Source organism: Saccostrea cucullata, unplaced genomic scaffold (assembly GCF_032062105.1).
Source record: "Saccostrea cucullata isolate Sc308-1 unplaced genomic scaffold, CSIRO_AGI_Scuc_v1 ctg116, whole genome shotgun sequence".
NCBI lineage: Eukaryota > Metazoa > Mollusca > Bivalvia > Ostreida > Ostreidae > Saccostrea > Saccostrea cuccullata.
The window spans coordinates 105,742-129,802 of NW_026931870.1; the positions used below are offsets into that span (position 1 = coordinate 105,742).

Genomic DNA, 24,061 nt, shown 5'->3' on the forward strand with positions numbered 1-24,061 from the left:
GACCTACATTTATTTCATGTGATCCCGTATAAATGAAATAATTGTCAAGAACCAATGAATTCATGACAGAGTCATGAAACAATTTGAAACATAAAATATTGATGAGTACAATCAAACTGTAAAATATAATACCAAACAACCATTTATAAACTTATTGATAAAATTGTTTGCAGTCAAAATGTAAAAGGAAATGGCTGTAGAGAATGGTCCTCACAAACTTATATATATATATATATATACGTAGTCTAATATTTTAAAATAATTAAACAACTTTTGATGTAAAATTGTGTCCAAGTTCAAATTTAAAGCTACAAATGATATAGATTTGATTTCTTCATAAAACTCATTGTTTCATCAAAAGGTGCGAGTAATTGTTTAAAAAACTTTATTAAAACATCATCAATGGAAATGAGGGGATTGCATGGATATGATGATTAAGAGGAGTGTGAGCATACCAAACCAGATTATACAAAATGTTATGCGTTCCTTTTTGGAAATCAACCAATGAGAGACGAGAATACAAATAAAATTAAATTATAAACTTATAATATTGATAAAATCGTTTGCAGTCAAAATGAAAAAGGTAATGACTGTAGCGAATGGTCCTCACAAACTTAGAGTCTAATATATTTACGTTTCTAATTTCATTGTCCAAGATAAAGCAACAAATGATATAGATTTGATTTCTTCATAAAACTCTTGTTTAATCAAAAGGTGCCATTTAAAAAAATCATCAATTGACTTAATGAAATATTGTATCTTGTCATGACCGGGAAAACTGACAAAGTGTGTAAATAATGGCCTTTAGTCGACCTAGAATTTACCAAATAATGATTTAAAAAAAAACAAGAGCTGCTATCTTGTTCCATCAACTTGTTTGTTAATAAGTAACTTACCCCGGCCGTTTTAGAAAGTGCTTATACGTAGAGCATGCTCTTTTGTAAAGAATTAGATACAACTCAACACAAGGAAATAATCAATAACAATAAGAACTGTTAATTTTTAATTTAATATATTTAATTGGTAGACACATAATATACAGAACAAGGCATTAGAACAATTTCAACGAAAATAAAAAATGATAGATATATAAAACTAAAAACTATTTTGATCTATGTTGTAACAATTTTTCAGAAATGGGGCGGAAGGTATGTACAGATGACGACAAAATGTTTTGTGCCATTCAGCACTGACGAAGTTAGGCCTATTTGATGGCAGACCCCGACTGACTTTTCTATAGAGGCATTCCAGCAGCCGGAGACGAGGCGGAGGGCAGGCTAAGTCCGGCAGGATAAGCATAGGACTGAGTGTCATCAAAACCGTACAAAATTAAACCGAACTTCACACTGGGATCCTGGTGTGTCACCTGGTGCTGTCCCGCACTCACTTCCGCTGAAATGATGAGGTATATGACGTCATTGATGAGCAGAACGTCCACGCCCTCTATTTTTGAGTAAATCTTGTTCCCGTCCAGTCTGATCCCATTCTCGTCTTGACTTTTGACAATGATAACAATATAATGGGTCAGGTTAGCTTTGGTCGGGGTGAGGAATTTATAATTGTTTGAGTATTGGTCCAGAGAGGGTATAAACAACATAAAGGGACTAATGGTAAGAGGTGAGGCCGTCACAATGACGGGTTCAGTGCTGGAGCCGTGGTAAGGGTTGGCAGCACCAGCCGTGATCCGGGAACCTCCTCGCCTTTGTAAATTACTGGAAAGATTGACGTTTTTGCCCTTTGTCGAGATCACGTTGTCGGCTCCCAGATTATTATAGTATATGTTGATGTAGGTAGAATTAAACACAGGAGGAGTGATGAAATCGGTGCCGAGGCTGCTGGATGGAGGGATAAATTCAATCATCTGGTTAAACTTGGCTCTCCTACTGGACGGAGACGCGTAGTACTGACCCGAGATTACCCCAACAGGTTTGTTAGAGTACACCCGTGTACCAAGCAGGTAACCGCTGGGGGTTTGCAGCTGCGCAGTTTGTCCCGCCGTCAGATTGAATGTAATGTTTTCTCCCATTCCATAGTAAACTGATTCAAAAGTGACGCCACCCCAGAATCCCTTTGTGACACTCACTTCCGTGTCGGCTTCCGTTGCTACCACAGCTACCGTGCTGTTGTACTGGGTGGCAGTATAGTACTCCTTACCCCAGAAATCAACAGGGATAGCCTGAAATCCCTCCCCCGCACAACAGTCGTCACCAGAATGGCCATACACATAGATGGGGAAATCAGATTCAATAATGATTCCTTTATCCTCTCTCTTGTTCCCATTCAGGACTATTTCTGGAGGAAGTGAGACCACAGCGCCCTCGTTAGCTCTCACCTGCAGCACTCTATCAATACCAGGAAAACCGGAGGTCAGTCTCACTTCCGTGTCCTGTAGAGTTGATATCAGAAGTTCTGCCCTGGTCACCGGGCTATTCCCATCCGGAAACATAACCACATACCGCGTACCTCCATGACCTAAAATGGACATTTTTGAAATGTATATAAAATATATACTTAAAAAAACATTAAAATTCAAAGTTTACAATTATGAGAAATATAAAGGAAAGGCCCCCTATAAAGAAAAAAAAATCAATTGTCAATAAATCATTAGATACCTGTAGATTGTCCCTTGGTATAAAGCTGGAAAAATTGCACAAATAACAAACTGAAAATAATTTTACAATTCATCTTATAGCGACACTAAATCTTCTGTTCTCGTAAATTTTGGAATAGTCTATGCTTATTTAAGAGATATTCATTAAATGCATTTAAGATATGTTAATGATATGCGTCAATATGGCATTTTTAATAAGGCTCATTGTTTTAAGACTTTGTGGATGACTTTTGAAGCGTAGGAAAGTAGCGGTTTTTCCAGATATAGACCGATGACATATTGCCTGAAGCAAAGAAGTTATCAATCAGTCTATAATCATGATTGGGATTACGAAATTTTCTATTGGCAAGGTGAAAATATTGCTAAACGCGCACGTTTTTTCTTCGTCAAATGTAACAAGCCAATCAAAATCCACGAAACGATGGTATAAAACAAAGTTGTATGATGAATTGTGTGGTTTTTCGGTATAAAGAAGAGAATGATACAGAAATCATGTACTATAATATTTATTGCATAACTTGGTACATCAGCTGATGATTTCTACGTAGGGAGGCTGGACGGGGGTATAGGCGTGATCCCGGGGGGCGAGGACTCTAAGATCAGTGTATTGTCTACCACTCATATTGGCGTAAGGGTTAGGCGATGTTTTCCCGCTCATTTCTGTATAGTCCTCACTGAAAAATTAGAGGTACATAACTACATTTGTATATTTAGAATTATTCCATTATCGTGTACACCGAAGTCTTCAGCAAATATTCCTACACTGAAAACATTTTTTGTAAATGATGGGTTACAAATATTAACATGACTTTATTGGGTTTAAAAGCTAACAGTGTAACAAACTATATTTTTTCCTCTGTAAAACTAAAAAAAAAGTGTTTATGAAACACTGCTGCCCCCGTATGGCAGCTTACTAGTATGTCGAGGATTAAAATTTCTCAAATGCATGTCAAACTCCAAAGGTCAAGGTCAAAATTGGTACCCTATTTAGAGAAAGGCCTTGTGGAGTCTAAATTAATATTGTTAATTAATTTCCATAAAAAAAGTGGATATTATATGTTAAAATGGCCTATTCATATGTATAACCATCATGTAAAATCAGATAAAAGATCACCTAATATATGACTGTATCCCTGTATCCAGAAATCTTTAATCAAATAACATAAGAATTCTTATGTCTCAAGATTGCATATTCTCTATGAAAATTCCAACCCAATTCCAGATTGTCGTCCTAAATCAGCACATTGAATCAACACAATATACCCAATATTACAATTGTCTTTTGGCCCTACATCTAAAGTAATAGCCCATTCAATTTCTCCCTAATCCTTTTAACCACTTCTATGTACCAGTATGAACCTTTTTGATCTATTCCTGTCCTTGTTGTCCCTTATCTACAGGTAAATAACTCACCTGACCTTTGCGTGCCCCGGTGTCTCTTCTGCTCCTGTATATACAGGTAAATAACTTACCTGTCCTTAGCGTGTCTCGGTGTCTCTTCTGGTTCTGTATATACAGGTAAATAACTCACCTGTCCTTGGCATGCCCCGGTGTCTCCTCTGGTCCTGTATCTACAGGTAAATAACTCACCTGTCCTTAGCGTGTCTCGGTGTCTCTTCTGGTCCTGTATATACAGGTAAATAACTCACCTGTCCTTGGCATGCCCCGGTGTCTCCTCTGGTCCTGTATCTACAGGTAAATAACTCACCTGTCCTTGGCATTCCCCGGTGTCTCTTCTGGTCCTGTATCTACAGGTAAATAACTCACCTGTCCTTAGCGTGTCTCGGTGTCTCTTCTGGTTCTGTATATACAGGTAAATAACTCACCTGTCCTTGGCATGCCCCGGTGTCTCCTCTGCTCCTGTATCTACAGGTAAATAACTCACCTGTCCTTAGCGTATCTCGGTGTCTCTTCTGGTCCTGTATCTACAGGTAAATAACTCACCTGTCCTTAGCGTGTCTCGGTGTCTCTTCTGGTCCTGTATCTACAGGTAAATAACTCACCTGTCCTTAGCGTATCTCGGTGTCTCTTCTGGTTCTGTATCTACAGGTAAATAACTCACCTGTCCTTAGCGTATCTCGGTGTCTCTTCTGGTTCTGTATATACAGGTAAATAACTCACCTGTCCTTGGCATGCCCCGGTGTCTCCTCTGCTCCTGTATCTACAGGTAAATAACTCACCTGTCCTTAGCGTGCCCTGGTGTCTCTTCTGCTCCTGCATCTACAGGTAAATAACTCACCTGTCCTTAGCGTGCCCTGGTGTCTCTTCTGCTCCTGTATCTACAGGTAAATAACTCACCTGTCCTTAGCGTATCTCCGTGCCTCTTGTGATCCTATATCTACAGGTAAATAACTCACCTGTCCTTGGCGTGCCTCGGTGTCCCTTCTGATCCTGTAACTCACCTGTCCTTAGCGTGTCTGGGTGCCTCTTCTGGTCCTGTATCTGCAAGTAAATAAAAAAATTAACAGCTCTACCAGGGCCTAGTAAGTTTGTATATTTGTGATTTAATACAATGTAGGGCACTTTATTTATTTCATTTTGTACACATGTCAAAAAATCTTTATTCAAGCCAAAGATTCTACGTAAAATTTGTCATTCATAAAACTTTTAAATATATACGTTGCTTTAGACTGCCTACCGCTTATGCAAAACAACAGATCGATTCAGCGATGTAGAGAATGACGTGTCAAAGTAATACAATTTGTGAATGTTTGATAGAAAGAAATAGATTGCACACTTTCTTAATTTAAGAAAATAGACTGGAGACTTTGCCTACTTCGTCTGTATAACTCTGTGCTGGTCGATTCCTATTTACTGGCGTCCCAGATGGCATGACTATGTTGGGCCAACGTTGGCGCACAGTTGTTGACTGCGTTGGTCCAACGTTGGCAACCTAACGTTGGCCCGATGCAAGTTTGCTCATCGGCCCTACGTTGGCCCAACATGTTGGCCCAACGTTGGCACAACGTTAGCCTATTTTATTACAGCATTTGGTCAACGTTGGCCCAACAATGGCCCAACGTCAATTACCAGCAGTGATTGTATCAACAAAGGCCCAACACTGGCCCAACGTACTTTTTTGTTGGCCCAACAATGGCCCAACGTCCGTTCACCAAAATACCATCGGTTGCTCAATGGGGGTCCAGTGTCCGGTACCTGTGTTGGTCAAACAATGGTCAATTATTATTTTACGGATAGTTATTTTTTCAACGTAGTGCCAACAGAGACCCAACCTATATAAATAATGATTTCCATTCAAAATTAAGCCATCTTGACAAAAATTAATAACTAGATAATTTTGACAATGAGGCAAAAGAAAAAAGTGATAAACTGTACAATTTATTTGTTAGTTTCTAACAAATTCTGTTAAGTTTGCTTCAATATTATAACAATAATTAAACAAAAACATTTGCCAAAGCTTACAGAGTTTAAGAATAAATAATAATACGTCTTGCTTTCACGTTTCTGCCTTAAAATGTATTCAAAATGTCGAATTATACTCCACACTTCCTCTGCATCACTTGCATCTACGACTGACTGGATTAGGCACACCGTCAAATCTAAAACGTTTAATATAATGAGGCAGTTGAAATTTCAATTGCAAACACAATCTTCTTTCAAACATCATCTAACATCAATTCCAGAACCATCCCTTTGTTCACAAAAACTACTAAAATCCCATAACTATAGAATATAAAGGAGCTTAAAGTTCACAAGTTGAACACAACTTGGCAATATTTGAATTTCAATTTTTATCAATCCCTCTTTTCAGTAAAATATTGTTTAAAGACACAAATAGTATAATCCAAGAGCATTTGAAACGTCCTTCTTTAGTCTTGTTCGGATTGCAATTGTTTTTCACATATTCACTTTTTTCCCATTTTCTTCCTCCTTCTTCATTGTCATCAATGAACCAGTATGAATTTCTATATCTGCTGCAAATTAATGCACACTGACACAGCACATTTCCCCGTCTAAGAACAATATATAGCTGTTAAGAAAAGTGAATATATTAATTATATTTGAAAATTGATGAAATATTTATTTTTTTGATTAACTTATGATGCACTTAACCCTGTTTAAATACAAAAGAATTTACCATTAAACACACCTTACCATATATACTGAAATTTTCTTATCTATTTCATTTCTCGTCATGATATACAGTGTAAGATATTATGTCTTTCATATAAACTGAATCATTTTATAAAAGAAGTAGCTATAGTTTTCAAATATAATAATACTTTACTTACATTTCTTTTAGGACTTCGCCGTTAGCCGTTGTGTGCACCAAATTTTTAAAATCCCGTTAACCTTACTGTAACTTCCTCAGTCTGCATTTTGAGTTTATCAGCCAGCTGTGAGTAATTATCTTGACAGCTCTCCACATATTTTGGTGTTTTAAATTTGCTGCGACTCTTTCAGTTTTAGCGACTCGCCTAACTTTTGTTTGAATGCAATTATAAAGCTGGCTGGGTTATCTTGATTTATGCGTCATTCACATCCTGTCCCTGGGAACTTTTAGTTTCCATATTATGCTAAGTTTTATTCGGTCGTTTATATTTTACCGGGTAAACTAATGTAAGAAAATCTTTTATTTAGTCTCCTTTTATAATGACTTTTCGTTAATTGTATACGAGAGAAACAAATATTACAATTACACTCAAAGTTTAAGGTTAATTAAGATTTCAAAATTTATAAACAGACACTATATAGAGAAGATTTTTTGAGAAGTGGATACTAATAACAGGAAAGTATAATTGTCATCAATAAACCATAGTGAGTTTAGTCTCAGTGCTATGGAAGAAATTAATGATCTTTTCATAAAAGTCTAGTGTATAACAAACACTGGGCCAACATTGGGCCAACGTAACGCTCCCAACTCATGCACATCATCCTTTAGTTTGCAATCTAACTGTTGGCCCAACGTTGGCCCAATGTACTTATTCTAACTATAAAAGAACACTAAAAACAAACACTCAAGCTTACATTGGGCCAACGTTGGGCCAACATACTGCAACCAGATTAAGTTGACAGTTTGGTTAAGGTTGCATTACAAACGTTGGGCCAACAGTGGGCCAACATTGAACCCCAACTTCATTAGAAAATATAACGAAACGAAATTAGTTGATGTTGGACCAACGTTGGGCCAACGTAAGAAACCCAACATGGTTGGGTACTAAAGAGGTTATTCACATGGTAACGTTGGTCCAACGTTGGCCCAACATTGTCTTCCCAACGCCAACTAAAGACCAACCGTACAACCTTTAGCCAACGTTGGCCCAACGTAGTCATGCTGTCTGGGGTGTGCCTGCTTTGCTATTTTTCCTACTGTCTACAACCAGTCACAATATATCGCGCATAAGCTTCTTTACAAAATCTTGATATACTAGCATATTTTTTATGATCCGTAACCGAAGATTCGGGGTATATAGTTAATGCCCTGTACGTCCGTCTGTCTGTCTGTCTATATATAGCTGTCAGCAAAAACGTTAACATTGCCCACAACTTTTGACTGGATGGGATTATGGCTTTCATATTTCACAGGTGTAATACCAGGTACTTGTGACGAAACCTTTCTGTTACCAAATTTGACCTCTTGATCTTAGAATTTGACCCGCTTTTACAAAACAATACCAGACTTTAACCTTGGCCATCTTGTTTAAATAAAAATGACCGCCCTCTGCCCTTTCTAACAAACAAAGTCCTGTAGATAAGAACTATTGCTTTTGGTGAATGTTTTTGTTTGTTTGATTCCAGTCCTGATGGAAGTGCTAGTATTACTACCTACATGTATATGTATAGCTTTTTGACAATTTATACTGTTAAGACTTGAGTTTTACAGGTCTCAGACAGGAAAATGTACGCACTGGTATTTGGTTTTTGTCGTTTGTCTATCCGTTTGTCCGTAAACTACACTAATATTCCAAATTGCATTCATTGTACAACTGTATATAATTTTCAACAAAACTTTGGTATCAGAAGTCTTTGATAATGTTGTAGCGCTACCGGTTTCAATTCACAATACTAAAAAGCCTTCTTGAAGTCACCTGTTTTCCTCTTCAGTGTTCGGACATATATAACAACGAGGACTGCGAACATGACTACCGCCGCCAAGACGAGGAAGGCGCCCACGTAGAGGAGAGAGATGTCCGGGCTGGAATCTGTAAATAAAGGGTTTATCTTCCCTGTGTCACTCAGTGGAGGATTTGTACAGTAGTGTACAGAATCGTTAAACATCGAGTGCTAATTAAAATCTCACCAACCTCCGTCACCCCTCACCACATGCACTTGTTTCGGAAATAAATTTTTAACCCATAATGTTATTTTTATACTATGGGTTAAAAATTTATTTCCGAAACAAGTGCCTGTGCCCCTCACCCTCTGACCCGATATCGTACCTTCTGATTCCGCAGGAGGGGGGCGCCTTGGAGGAGGTTTCATTTCTGAGGCATCCATTAATTTAAGACTTATTCAAGACACTTAAGTGTAAAATTAGTAAAAACACACCGGAAGGAAAAAGATGTTTATACCGAGTTTGTACTCTTTGTCATTAGCCTCGCCAAATCTCTGGCCTATAAATAACAAGCCCAAAGAAGTTATATATGATATGAGTCTTGTTAAAATACGAAACCTTTAGACTGTACGGGAGTTTAAAAAGCTTACAATTATACCTGTTATCAATATAAAGTCTATAAAGTCATTCACGCTTTAAATAATCTTAAGAAATAAACGATTCCCCAGGCAGCCCGGTCTTTTTTACTTCCTCTTTGCCCGTATACTCTCTAATGTGTCTCATTAATACTTATTACGGATTTTTTACTTCCTGTTTGAATGATCTACAGATTTACTTTCTTTATTTTAGTGTACGTCCTTTGTACTACGGATACTGTGACAGATTGTTAAGAGATCACGTGGTTGATATGGCGGAGTAATTAGTGTAATAGTGTTACTCACGGTCTGTGCGCCATGTCGAGGAAGGATGTGTTCTGATAGGAGTGTAGATACGGGCCTTTCCTTGTAGGAACTGTCTGGTATTTGAAATACAAACTTAAAGGTATATATTTACATATTTGTGAACTCTACGATATGATGTTGGTGTCTTTGATTTTCGTCACCTGAAAACTGTTAACATTTTACAACGAAAATCTACAGAGTCGAGAACTTCATCAGCTGTATATAGTTGTGGATCAAAATGGGAGGGACAGGTACGTTTTTACCAAACTTTTCGAATGTTATTTTGGTAATTATACTATGCACGTATACAATGCACGTATACATGCACGCAGTATAAATGAAGCTTGTGTTACATTGGCGTTAAAGTAATATGTTAAAATTATTATATAAAGTCGTGTGTGGATGATATGTATCACAGTCTGCACCATCATTAAATACAATCATTTCCTGCCTTGATGAAGTATTCCCAAGGATTAATTTCCTTATATGTACACTTAAGTTTACATAGGACGAGTAACAAAATGATGTTTTATTCCATTTTATCATCCCAAACAAACAGAACAATTCCACCCAATGCTTATTATTCTAAGTCCGTCTTTACCTAGGCTAGAACTTATTTTATAAGCAATCATTAAGGCCATCTACAGTAGATGGTTTCTATCTGTCAATAGTATAGATTTTTATGTAGTTGTACCCATGATAATTAACTTATATTTAAATCAAGTTTATATAAAAAAAAAACCTTTATGAGTTTTATCAACTTCCGTAAGACAGTATTGCTTTATAAATAAAAAAGGAAATAAAATGTAATAAAAAAGACCCATCTATTTCATCTCAAATATCGGATAACATATAAAAATTAAGTCTATTATGGAGGTTTTTTAAAATTTAATCACTCTGAGAGTTGGATATAAAAGCGATAACCGTTTAGTTCGATTGTAAAAAAGTGAACAGAAGAGCCAATTTTTAATGTCCAAGAATTATTATTAAATATCTGAATGAGATCGATAATATTTTTGGATCATGCACTTCCAAAATCCCATTTAAGAAAAAAAAACTTAATAATTTAAAAAAAAAATGAACAGAGGTAATCAGAAATCCTCTACAGGATGAGTCATTGAAATGAAGAAACACCAGGCCTCACTCTGTAGCAACTATAGAATTTTAACTAAGCATTACGAAGTTCCAATTATATGTACAAATACACATGCACGTTTTCTTCTCGTACTTGTGAATTAAGAGCATCCTTATAAAATTTTTATGTCCGTTTGTCCGTCTGTTTGCTCGCAAAAACTTTAATTTGGTCCATAACGTTTGATTGGTTGGAAAAGGTAAAGATAGAATTCGAACACCATAGAGAGATTACAAATTCTTTATATTTTAGAATTGTATTGTTTGGATCATTTACAGCTTATACAAAATTTTATATATTATTGTTTGCAGCTAACTGTAAAGTTTCACGTTACGTCACAATCTTTTTCGTCAGGTGCATCCAGCGTAAACAATTCATGTGATTGGTCAACTCAAATTATCAACATCGACACGAAAATAGTCTGTTGCATGAGCAAACAATCAGGGATAAGAACAAAGTTCCAGTCGTAAAGCTTGTGGTTAGGAGGCGTGTACAAATTACCTTGAGTGCAGCTGTCAACTAGATCGTGACGTAACGTGAAACTTTACAGTTCGCTGCAAACAATAATAATTATAGAGAGAGAGAGAGCAAAGTACCAGTTTGGAAATAACAAAGTTACAAAACGTTTTGTTGTTGCTATATATTTGCTTGTACTGCTTCAATTATTTGAACATACACATGTAAATACTTAGTCCATGATCAGAACTATAAAATAATAATAATTCAAGTTCTGAGATATGACCTTTTGGATGTTATGAAAAAGTACATCTGTAGAAGGTGTATATTTTGGACAAGCGAAAAAAAAAAGAAAAAAGAAAGAATTCATGTTGTATTTTTTATTTCAAAACAGGAAAAAGTTCATTACCTTTTTTTATACAAAAATAAGGACATTCAAAAGACTGCTGAACGATGATATTCTAGAAGCACTATAAGAGCTCTCCTTTTTAAATTAAACCAATGGCTCTGAGAAGGTAATTAGGTTCAAGTACTAAGTACATTTGTAGACCCCATTTGCATTTCAACTTTATAACCAGTTGTGCACCCACCCCACAGGAACCACGGACCCTGGGGCCATATATTTCAAAATTTTGGAAATTTTATCATGAATTTTAATTCATCATAAATTGTTGATTAATACCACAGAGCAGATTTCGAAGCATTAATTTATCTTCACACTATGTACTATAACCCCCCCCCCCCCTCCCGCGATACCCTTAACCCAGGGAACATGACATTAAACATTTTGCTAGATGCACCTTTTTTTATCATAATATATATACTAAGATCACTGGCATAATACACAAGAGCAATGGAAAAGATTTTCAAAGAACTTATGCATTTTCACCATATATAATCAAAAGAGCCCCGCCCTAACACCAGAACCCCGACCTAGGGGCCATGAAATTCACAATTTTGGAAGAGGCTTCCTTCCTCATCATAACTATGTACATACGTAGTTCATTGGTTTAATATCCAGGGGCCGAGAAGATTTTTGAAGAATCAGTTTATTTTCACTATATCATCAATAGAGTCCCGCCCTAACACCACAACCCCCAACCCAGGGGCCACAAATTTCACAATTTTGGAAGAAACTCTCTTGCTCATCATAACTAAGGACTTGGTTAGTTTGTTTAATACCCAGGAGCAAAGAAGAAGATTTTTAAAGAATTAATGTATTTTCACTATATAATCAAAAGAGCCCCCTCCTTACACCAAAACCCCTGATGCAGGGGCCATGGAATTCACAATTTTGGAAGAGGCATCCTTCCTCATCAAAACTATGTACATAGTTCATCGGTTTATAATACCCAGGAGCAGAGAAGAAGATTTTTGAAGAATTAATGCATTTTCACTATATAATCAATAGAGCCCCGCCCTAACACTAGAACCCCTGACCCTGGGGCCGTAAAATTCACAATTTTGGAAGATGCACTCTTGTTAATCATAACTATGTACTTAGTTTTTTAATACCCAGGAGCAGAGGAGAATATTTTCAAAGAATTAATGTATTTTAACTATATAATCAATAGAACCTCTTACCCAGGGGCCATGAAATTTTCGAAGAGGCACTCTTCATCATCATAACTATATGTACTTGGCTAGTTTGTTTAATACCCAGGAGCAAAGGAGAAGATTTTCAAAAAAAAAATAATAATGCACTTTTACTATATGATCTACATAGCCCCACCCTAACACCAGAACCCCTGACCCAGGGGCCATGAATTTCACAATTTTGGTAGAGGACTCAAAGCTGTTTAATACAATCATGCCAACAGTTTGACTGCTTGATGTCCAGGATTAAAGAAGATTTTTAAAGATTGAATTAATTTTAGTGGTTTTGTCCCCACTCCTCAGGCCCCAGGGGGCAGGGACCATGAAATTCACAATTTTTGTTCCCCTTTACCCATAGACGCTGTATACCAAATCAAGTTGAAATTTTTTCAGTGGTTCCAGAGAAGAAGCTAAAAACGTAAAAAGTTTACGAACGACGACGGACGAAAACATATAGCAATACAAAATAGGAGCAGAGCAAAAACGGACCTCCAACACGTCAGACGTGGGATCAGGTGCCATGGAGGAGTGAGCATGCCCTGCTGACTGGTCACACCCGCAGTGTGCTCCTTGTCATATGATTGGGAAATAACGGAAAAATCCGTCGGCAATTCAGTGAATAAATAATGGCCTAACAAGAAGTATCAAAACGTCAGTCAGCGTTTGTCTTAATGATAGAGTTTATTTGTTGAACAGGTCATTGTATCGATCATCTATAGAACTTAGGAAATGATGACTTGAAACGAGACTAGATGTAACGTTTTTCTTATCAGAAATTCGCCTCTCTCTCTCTCTCTCTTTCTCTCTCTCTCTCTCTCTCTCTTTCCAAATTTAACCTTGCTATTAGTACCTAGCCGTGGGGATGTAGGCATCCAGCAAAATAATGTTCCGTCATCAATTACTTTTGACCCGATTACCTGAGGTCATGTTCTGACATATTTATTTTCGTAACGTGAAAAAAAAATGAAATGGAATTGAGAGTTAATGGAAGGACGGAGTGACAATGTTTTGTTGTGCTAATTTTAAAGGATGCTTTGGTTCTAGAAAAGGTACAATGTCTCATGTTTTGTGTTTTTTTTCACTATGTATGTATAACTTTATACTGTACACACATGTCATGAACCCTAACTCGCTCAATATACATGGAATATATTTATAAAATGAACTCTCCACCAGGTGTCAATGATATTTCTGCACTATGTAGAACAAACTATGGTAAACTAATGTACATTTTATCGCCGTGACATTGTTTTATGTCAGAATTCTTCACTTATTACCTTTAAGCAGTAAGACATCTCACTTGCACATGTGTACGTACAATATGAGTCAAATAAAACATTGTACTTATGTTTCATATATATGAAATATATAACCCCTTCTGTTGCCTCAATGATAAACTTCCTGTTTTGTGTTAGGACTGGTACATGTATTTGCTCGGCTGTCTTGTTTTCACTTCGATAATCTTATAGTTGTTTAACTTCTGGATAAGTTTTCATGCGAGCCTTGTGGTTACGGTACAGAAATGACATTTTGGACTAAATTGAAAGCTTTTATAGGGTTTGGGGAAGGTGGGTATATTATCTATATATATAACAAGACAATTGTACCCACTATTTATCTGAAAATGTACACTTAAGTTTATCAGAGCTTTTATAAAATGAAGCAAGTGTTCTTGAAATAAGGAAATATATAGTGTGTATAAAATTTGCTTTTATATATATATTTCCACATATGTATTTTTCATTTGCTATTGTGTTCCTTTGGATGGTAGATGCCTTAATTAAAGGCAGTCAACTCATAATAAATGATAAATGGAACTGAATTGTAAATTAATAATTGAAAAAAATGTACACTCACACGTGAGTCAGCTGTAAGCCACGGAAGCGTGATTACAAACCTGACACCAAGATTAAACACTTTACATGTAAAATCATTGTTAGGGCCTGTTTGCATGTGTATAGAAAGTGCCTGTTTGAACTTTGCAAACCCTTCAAAAATTCAAGTTTTTAACTGAAACACTCTATCTTTTTAGTAAGACCAGACTTGCCCTTAAGCTAACCAGTAATTTAAAACTATATGGTTAATGTCATTTTCTATTAAATTGGTCAAACATTCTGACCACGTTGTTGAAATTCAAGTAGACTATGATATTTAATTACTCTCTCTCTCTCTCTCTCTCTCTCTCTGACAATTGTGGCAATCTTAACGATAAAGTTCTTTTTAAGTAACTTTGCGTAGAGAATACGTTTATGCGGTACCAATACCTGGGATGACCTCCAAAATGGTTATCATATTTGAAAAGGAATACTGACACAATATTCTTACGTATATGTAATACTGTATATGTGGACTGAGTCCATGAAGGGGGATATCCCTAAACACTTTTGAAGGACTATTCTCCTCAAATAAAGATAAAACTGGAGTTAGTATAGTGGTAGTAATTTTTTATTAATAAATTTCTTGATCTTTCAGGGTCGAAGAAAAAGCCAACAACTAACAATGAAGCAGCTAACGGGAAGGAGGGTAAGGAGTTGTAACCATGCTGCCACACATTCAAAAGAGCACCTGCTTGTCTGCGTGTATTTTATATAATTTTCTCTTTATCAAAATATTCCGCCAACTAAGACTTATTATTTTACAAAGTAGCATATATAACTCGTCGAGTGTGTTGGTCTTGTAAAAAAAAAGTAGAGCAAGAAAGGCTTTAAGTGCACTGTACTTTCTTAATATTTTTGTAATCAGTTATTTCCCTGTGTAAATTTAATCAATAATTGAGGAAGTTAACACTCCATTTTGTATGGAAAAAAACAAGCTTCTGTCTTTAATACAAAAAAAAAATAACAGCTTTGATTGTTTGTGTACAGCTAACTCACACAATCTAAGAAAATATTGTAATGGAATGAAAAATTGAATCCTTTTTTTTAGTGAAAGAGTCATTAACAATAATATTGCTTTGCTTTCTCATTTTAACGCATACAAACTGCATTTCTATGGTTGTATGTAAATCTGATGAATGTATGAAACACGTGTACTCTTCCTGGTTTGTGACAATAATCTAACCATGGCTTTTTTTTTACCTGTCTTATAGATGAACCAGACCCCCGGTGGTCAGGTAGGTAACATTCCAATCCAGTAGAGGGATAAATTCCATGTTTTAAATAAGTGCATTAATACAGTACGTTTAAACATGCATAATCCACATTAAGTTCCATATTTGGAGGATATGTCAGAAAATATATCTGAAACTATTTTTATTTTCTAAACTGATATTTTTTTTTTTTAAAATCCAAAACGAATAGTAGCTCTCACAGGCACTTGTTTCGAATATAAATTTTTAACCTATATGTTAACAAGCAAATTCAAAGAATTGTGGTCCCCCGCTTTCGGTGTCTTTGTAGGTGAAATGTCAAATATGAACGCCCTATCATATGTCATTAAGAAATTATCAAAGTTGAATTTTTTTTGGAAAATAAAGTCAATCGTGAAGGCCAAGGTCAAGGAGTCAGAAATCATAGCATGCTTGGAAATATCTTGTCATAGGTAATGCACATGTCAAATATGAAAGCCCTAATCTCTTCTCAGTCAAAAGTTAAAAGGAAAAAAATGTGTTTGTGAAACATTGATGACCCCGTATGGCAACAAAGCGAAGATTAAACTTTTTTTAAAATGTAAATTAAATATATTGGTACTCGAATTGTCAAAAGTAGGTCAAACTGCAAGGTCAAGGTAAAAGGATCGAAGTTCTTGTTATCCAGTGAAAGGTCTTCTCACAAGGATTACTTATGTGAAGTATGAAAGCCCTAGCCCTTACCATTCAAAAGTTATGGCCAAGGTTAAATCTTTTAAAAAGTAGGTCAAACTCCAAGATCAAGGTCAAAGGGTGTATGTGCTTGATATCAAATGAAAACAAGGATTAAATATTTGAGGTATAGCCCTAACCCTTCACAAAAGTTATGGCCAAGGTTAATTTTTTTAAAAGTGGGTCAAACTCCAAGGTCAGAAGGTCTAAGTTCTTGTTATCCCATGAAAGGACTTCTCTCAAGGATTATATATATGAAGTATAAAAGCCCTAGTCCTTACCGTTTTAAAGTTATGGCCAAGAATAATGTTTTTTCATAAGTACAGAAATCTCCAAGGTCAAGGTCAAAAGGTCAAAGTTCTTGATATCCAATGAAAGGTCTTGCCACAAACAATACATATGTGAAATATGAAAGTCCTAGTATCTACCGTTCAAAAGTTATGCCCAAAATAAAAAAATAAAATTTTTGTGTAAAAGTGGGTCAAACTCCAAGGTCAAGGTCAAAAGGTCAAATTTGGTGGTACCCAAAGAAAGTTCTTGTCACAAGGAATACACTTGTAAAATATGAAAGTCATAGGTCCACTCAATTAAAAGTTATGGGCAAGGTTAAAGTTTTTGTGACGGACAGACAGACAGACTGACAGACAGACGAATGAGATTTAATGTCCCCTCGCTTTCGCGAAAGCGGGGGACAAAAATTTATTTTCGAAACAAGTGCCTGTGGTAGCTCTCTATACTTGGGTATATTAGTATAGCTGTCTGAGCTAACTCTCCAACTTTGAATGGCGAATCTGCAGATCAGCGACGAATTCCGAATATTAGCACTGTCTGAATGCCTGATACAAAATTCTCTATATGTATTCTTACTCTACTTCCTCTTAATGTTTGCAGTCTGCGATTATGCACTTATTTACTATATCTCAATAATATTTGTTAACTTCCACGTAGACTTCCAAACATTGAGATAAGTAAAGCTATATATACATGTACTATCTGCGTCTGGCAGTATAACAGGAAATACGAATCTTTTTGTCTGATCTCTGATTTCCAGAAAAAAATGTCATAACTATATATCAATACTACTTCCTCATTGAAAGAAATATGTCAGTTTTTTTTTATGCGCCGGGATCGAAAGATCCGAGGCGTATATTGTTTTTGTCCTGTCTGTCTGTCTGTTTGTCTGCAAACTTTAACCTTCGCCATAACTTTTGAACCATGAAAGTTAGAGACTTTATATTTAGTATGCCTACTCCACTAATAAAGCTCTTTCAAATGACACCAAGGTCAATGACCTTGTGACCTTAACTGTGACCTATATGCTAAAAATAGAGGTTTTATTGCAAACTTTAACCTTTGCCATAACTTTTGAACCATAAAAGATAGAGACTTCATATTTGGTATACCTACAACAATTAATAAGCTCTTTTAAAAGACACCATGGTCAATGACCTTGTGACCTTGACTGTGGCCTATACGCTAAATATAGCTTTTTCGACGGCAAACTTTAACCTTCGCCATAACTTTTGAATGAACAAAGAAAGATACTTAATATTGTGCAGGCATACTTCACTAATAAAGCCCTTTCACACGACACCAAGGTCAATGACCTTGTGACCTTGACTGTGTCTTATATGCTAAAAATAGCTTTTTTGAACCTTCACCATAACTTTTGAACCATGAAAGATAGAGACTTCATATTTGGTATGCATACTTCACTAATCAAGATCTTTCAAATGAGACCAAGATCAATGACCTTGTGACCTTCACTGTGACCTTTATGCTAAAGATATATTTTTTAAATTTGTTGTCGCTGGGCGCATTGTGTTTTACAAACACATCTTGTTTTGTCCTGTAAACTGCCCAGGTTTGTCTTTGAAGATTTGTCTAGCTGCTACTTTACGCTCAGATTGCTATTTTAACAAAGTTACATACTATAATCATAAGTCTACAATACATGTCAGTATAAGTCGTGAGAAAAGTTTAATCTTTTGGCGACCCTCTCAACAAAACGTCTATTTAAGAACATTGCAATTGAAATATTTTTCTCTCGCTGTTATTGATGGCATTGCTCGCTACACAGATATGCCAAATGAAGAAACAAATCTTGCACGATGCTGTATATACATGCTGTCCAGAAGACATTGAAATGCATGTATATTATTTGAATTCTGATAATATTCCAGCAAATGACTCTTTTAAAATGTTGACTCGTTTTCAACCAGGGGGTCAGACCCACTAGGATAAAAAAAAACTCATTACAGATTTTTAGAAAACATTACAATTGATTTATAGCTACTCACACAAATCAGACATGTTGGATCCAAAAATCAACTGTATATAATGCCATCTTAAGCTAAAAGTCAAATAATGATTGTTTTGTTGTAGTTGCGGGGAGGAAGCATACGTATGAAGAATGTCATCCAGAGGATGAAGACGAGAAACCAGACCCAGGGGCACAGGAACAGTACAAAGGTAAGAATTACCACCGAAATTATTACCAAAAAGTTCAAAGGTACCCAGGGGCACAGGAACAGTACAAAGGTAAGAATTACCACCGAAATTATTACCAAAAAGTACAAAGGTACCCAGGGGCACAGGAACAGTACAAAGGTAAGAATTACCACCGAAATTATTACCAAAAAGTACAAAGGTACCCAGGGGCACAGGAACAGTACAAAGGTAAGAATTACCACCAAAATTATTACCAAAATGTACAAAGGTACCCAGGGGCACAGGAACAGTACAAAGGTAAGAATTACCACCGAAATTATTAAAGGGGCACAGGAACAGTACAAAGGTAAGAATTACCACCGATATTATTACCAAAATGTACAAAGGTACCCAGGGGCACAGGAACAGTACAAAGGTAAGAATTACCACCGAAATTATTACCAAAAAGTACAAAGGTACCCAGGGGCACAGGAACAGTACAAAGGTAAGAATTACCACCAAAAAGGAAAGGTTAGAATAACCACCAAAATTACCACCAAACTGGAAAGGAAAGAAAAAATTCATAGTATAATTAGAAAGGACATATCACAGGTAATACACATAATATGAAAGTCCTATCTCTTCTCATTCAAAAAAGATATGACCAAGGTTAAAGGTTTTGTGACAGACAGACAGACTGACAGACGACTGAGATTGAATGTCCCCTGTGAGGGACAAAAATTACCACCAAAGAGAAGAATGATAAGAATCACCGAAAAGTACAAAGATTAGCATAACCTCAACGAAGTACAAAGGTTAGAATTGCCACAAAAGTAAAAGATTCATGTTAGAAGTGGTATCAAAAAGTATTTACTGAAAGAAAAGTATGAAAATAAGAATTACCACACAAAAATTTAAAGGTTTCTTAGGTTAAAATTTCCAGCAAATTGTACAAAGGTCCGCCACTGAAAATTACCACGGAACGATTTGCAGTTATCTCACCTCACCTTTCCTCTTCGTACCCGCTGGCACATAAGGCCCCAATACTCTGCCTCCACCTGCCTCTGTCTTTGGCCTCGCTGACGCCCAGCTATTCCATCCCAGCTATAGCCTCGCTTGCTCCGTGGTCTTTCGAATAGTTTTTGGCGGGCCTACTTTTCCCTTTCCTTCTGGATGCCATGTCAGTGCCGTGGTATATATCCTGGTGTTGTCCATCCTCATTACACGGCCAATCCAATTCCACTTCCTGAGGGTAATTATTTCACTTGCACTAGTCGTCTTTGTTCTATGATGGAGTTCTTTATTTGACATTTTCTCAAGCCATCTTACTCTCAGGATCTTTCTAAGGCATCTGTTCTGGAGGATGTCAATTTACCTTTTGCCTCTCTTTGTTGTTTTCCATGTTTCACTTCCATACATTAGAACTGACAGGACCAAGCTGTTAAATAACTTTACTTTTGTTTGGATGGAAAATTTTGAGGAGCTCCAGATTTTTTTAGCCTTCCAAATTGAGACTTGGCTTTTCCCAGTCTGTTGGTAATGTCCTCATCAGCTCTTCCCTTTGTTGTTATCACACCTCCAAGGTAAGTAAAGGTTTCTACATCCTCCAGGTCTTGCCCATCAATATTGACTGCCTCTTTTATGTCAGTGTTGAGCTTCATCACTTTGGTTTTCTTGATGTTTATTCTGAGGCCAGCTTGTCTAGCAATTTCATTACGTCTTTGTGTCTTTTGCTGGATGTCCCTAAATTTAGAGCAAGATCATCTGCGAAGTCTATACATCTTCGAGTTTTGTTGTGAAATTCCACTTTATTCTGTTGACTCTGTTTCTATAGCTCTATTCATTACGTAATCTATAACCAACAGAAATAGGAATCCAGACATTATGTAACCCTGCTTCACTCCTGTTGTTTCCAGGAATCGGTTCGTTTCTTCTAGAACTGTACATTGGACTGATTCATATAGCAGTTTCACCATTCTGACCAGTTTGTCTGGGATGCCATAAAACTTCATGACAGACCGAAGGCTCTCTCTGTGAATGGAATAAAATGCCTTTCAAGGTTACTTTTGCATTTATAGATAATACTAAGTGATCCAAAGAGATTTTTTTTTATTTTCGAACAATGAATTCAAACGTTAGAATTATCATCATGTGGTTCAGACTTGAAATTTTAATATTATATTGCCAAACTGTATTAAAGTTAGAATTATTCTTGACAGAAAGGATAGAATTATCAATTATATTGTGTCTTTTTTACAGTGAACAGAGCACCACGACAATACGAGGATATAGACAAGGATTTTGAACAACAGAAAGCAGAGACCAAAGACTCTAACAATGCAAGGTTGTCGCAAAAGGTCGCTTATCCTTCTTCTTTCAATTGTCGACACCCTGATTAGAGTATCAAGTAACTGAAAATAAATTTCCTTACTAAAAAGAAGAACTATTCTATCCATAAATACTCATCCCAAACTAATTATAACATCATGGTATTTTTGAAACTGTAGGGAAATTTTTAACGTTAACATACCCTTAAACGTGGTTTAGAAGTCAATTTCGGTTAAAAGTGAACTCTCGACTTGTGACTTTTGATTGAATGGCTTGAAGTGATTATAATACTTCTTAACGACCTAGAAACGTTTTGGCCTAGAACCATTACTCACTTTACCAGCTGTGTCTGGCTCAATGTAATTTGCCATTTCCAGTAATACTGCTCACCATATAAATACACAGTAACGTTCTAATTGAACTTTGAATTCGGCTATATTTAGTTCATGTGCTGAAAATTACTTCTACGAAGTTATTGCTCATTTTAAAAAGTTTCAATTTTTTTCTGTTCCTTACTCCGGACTTGTAAAATTCAATTTCAAAATTTGAGAAACCTTCGGTGGCTTTCAGGGTATCGGCACTATTTGTATGCATGTAATGTATAAGAGTAACCTCTTTTGCTGGCTTATATAATCTCCTTGTGAGACATGTAACTTGTTCAAACGTAAAAACTTCTCACTGGCTCTGTTTTACAGAAGAAATTTCTTTACTGTTATATGCTGTCTTTAACTGGTTATGCTTTTATTTAAGCTAATTGCTAGTATATTTTGCTATCCATGAAAAGATTCAATATACACTGTATACAAATTGAAGTTTATGTTTTTTTAATTGGAATTTTTGTCAGTTTTAAACCTACATATTCAATGTATGTTTGTAGTCCAGCAATTGAAACCAAAAGACTGTATGAAACTTAGAGCAAAGATTTTTTTTTTACATTTGCATGCATAAGAGGAAAAGGATAAAGTCTACTATAGCAGACAGAGAAAGACGAACAAACTCCCATCTATAATTATAGAGACAAATGCACGATAATACCATTTACACAGCTTTATATGCATGCTGTGATAAAACTTACAGGCCAACGCATTTCAGATTTAAAATCTTACAGCTTGTTTCCTTACTCAAAGGACTGGTTTCTAAGGAAACCGACATAAGGCTTCAAGATTAAGATAACTATGCGTACTTTGTTAATTAATCTAATATTAGCATGCTGAATGTATACTTTCTGTTTAATATATCTAATATTAGCATGCTGAATGTATACTTTCTGTTTAGTATAAGTGTATCGATGATTTTGCCGTAACATTTGTTGCAACCAAACTGATTTTTATTTTTCAAGAAGTAAAGCATAACAGTGCAAGTGCAATTTTTTCCAAAATGAAAGCTTGTTTTAATGTAGAGATGCTATGTGTGTTGTAATTAATGCTAATGGTGCTTAATATTTTATCTTATTTTTTACAGCAGTCCGGAGAGTTAAATTATGTTGACGTTGAATTTACTAAACCCAAAAAGAAGAAAAAGAGTAAAAAAGACATAGAGTGTGATTCTAGTGACGTTCCTGCGGCCTCCGTGGAATATAGCGAGGTGGTCATACAGAACTCTAAACCCACCATAAACTGAGTGGCCACCTCTCTTATTGTTGTTGTCCTCTGTACATTTTGTATATTCTAATGACGTTTTAAATGTTTTGAAGTGTTTATATTTGTATATAAAATGTTTGTCGTATAAATTCAAGAGTATAAAGCAAACTATATATTTTTGAGTAGGAGTTGTCTATATAAGGCTGATTTTACTTGTTTATGTATAATCATGTTTCGTCTAATGTACTAGTATCAAAGGTTCTCGGGTAGAAACCTTGGTGTCTGAAAATGTTCATTGTGTGTAATGAAATGAAAGCCAAGAAAGGAGAGTGTGTGTTTTGTAATTATAAAGTATATGTGTATAATAATCCCTAAATGAGAAAGGTGAACAATGCAGTTAAATGTATTGATACAATTAATAGACCAAAAAATTGCATGCGTTTATTAAATTGTCATGTAACTTTAATATTGGATTACAAGCTTTATGGTTATCTTTTTAATCGACGTCTAATATCAAAAAATATAGCATAATGTAAAACTCTTAAGTGTATCAGTCAGCAGCCTTGCATGCATTAATGATAGGAATTGTGATGAATTTATGTGTGTGTATGTTGATTTTAAAAGATGCTCTTTGTCACAATATATGTTTACTTTTCACATGATTGCAAGATTTAATTTTTTTTAAACATAATTTTGGTAATTAAACAACCATTAGATCATGAACAAAATTTATTATTTTAGTTGAGACAGATTATACGTGAAATGCGTTCAAAACTTCGTGACTTGTGACTATATAGTACCAATTTATACTTTTATTGTGTGGTCGGTCGGCGGGGTATGCTCACTCCTCCATGGCACCTGATCCCACCTCTGATGTTTTGGAGATCAGTGTTTGCTCTGCTCCTATTTTGTATTGTTTTATGGACTTTTGATGTTGAATGCTGTTCGTTATCTCCATATGTTACATTGTAGAAATTTGAAAAGGCGATAATCAGTGTAGAATTTAAATATTAGGTGTATCTTCAAGAAACATAAAAACAGAAAAATAAGCTACATAAATCTTTTTCCATAAAGATTGCTCAAATGTTCAATTTTCTGAAAGGAAAAGGTAAGGACACTCAAAGAGACATTTAATTTAATATTGACTATTGATTTAGACCTTCATCGGGTCA

At 35.8% G+C, this 24,061-nt stretch overlaps 3 protein-coding genes and 1 long non-coding RNA gene across 12 annotated transcripts; 1 reads left to right on the top strand and 3 right to left on the bottom strand.

The window, feature by feature from the left end:
• Positions 1-993: 993 nt before the first annotated feature.
• LOC134233792 (uncharacterized) lies at positions 994-2,901 on the bottom strand. Its single transcript, XM_062715795.1, has 2 exons — positions 2,613-2,901; positions 994-2,472 (listed from the first exon to the last, which is right to left on the bottom strand). The coding sequence occupies exons 1-2, from the start codon at positions 2,683-2,685 to the stop codon at positions 1,235-1,237; spliced, it is 1,311 nt and encodes a 436-aa protein (XP_062571779.1). The 5' UTR covers positions 2,686-2,901; the 3' UTR covers positions 994-1,234.
• A 200-nt stretch (positions 2,902-3,101) lies between these two features.
• Positions 3,102-9,348, bottom strand: LOC134233801 (uncharacterized). 5 transcript variants are annotated; one of them, XM_062715832.1, is made up of 4 exons: positions 9,013-9,348; positions 8,662-8,775; positions 4,792-4,825; positions 3,102-3,285 (listed from the first exon to the last, which is right to left on the bottom strand). In XM_062715832.1, the coding sequence occupies exons 1-4, from the start codon at positions 9,068-9,070 to the stop codon at positions 3,138-3,140; spliced, it is 354 nt and encodes a 117-aa protein (XP_062571816.1). In that variant the 5' UTR covers positions 9,071-9,348; the 3' UTR covers positions 3,102-3,137. The 5 variants fall into 5 exon arrangements, 3 of the variants coding, with proteins under 3 accessions (XP_062571816.1, XP_062571814.1, XP_062571815.1); XM_062715830.1 differs by lacking the exon at positions 4,792-4,825 and adding an exon at positions 4,851-4,890; XM_062715831.1 differs by lacking the exon at positions 4,792-4,825 and adding an exon at positions 5,014-5,053.
• Positions 5,938-7,118, bottom strand: LOC134233816 (uncharacterized). Its single transcript, XR_009985070.1, has 3 exons — positions 6,865-7,118; positions 6,335-6,602; positions 5,938-6,222 (listed from the first exon to the last, which is right to left on the bottom strand). It is a non-coding gene; the product is annotated as an uncharacterized LOC134233816 (long non-coding RNA).
• Positions 9,349-9,552: 204 nt separating the features above from the next.
• LOC134233799 (uncharacterized) lies at positions 9,553-23,617 on the top strand. 5 transcript variants are annotated; one of them, XM_062715828.1, is made up of 6 exons: positions 9,553-9,819; positions 15,225-15,275; positions 15,841-15,864; positions 18,937-19,023; positions 21,241-21,338; positions 22,771-23,617. In XM_062715828.1, exons 1-6 carry the CDS (start codon positions 9,807-9,809, stop codon positions 22,927-22,929), a joined length of 432 nt encoding a protein of 143 aa, XP_062571812.1. In that variant the 5' UTR covers positions 9,553-9,806; the 3' UTR covers positions 22,930-23,617. The 5 variants fall into 5 exon arrangements, with proteins under 5 accessions (XP_062571812.1, XP_062571813.1, XP_062571809.1 ...); XM_062715825.1 differs by lacking the exon at positions 9,553-9,819 and adding an exon at positions 14,149-14,320; XM_062715826.1 differs by lacking the exon at positions 9,553-9,819 and adding an exon at positions 14,149-14,320 and having other exon boundaries at positions 22,774-23,617.
• The last annotated feature ends 444 nt before the right edge of the window (positions 23,618-24,061 follow it).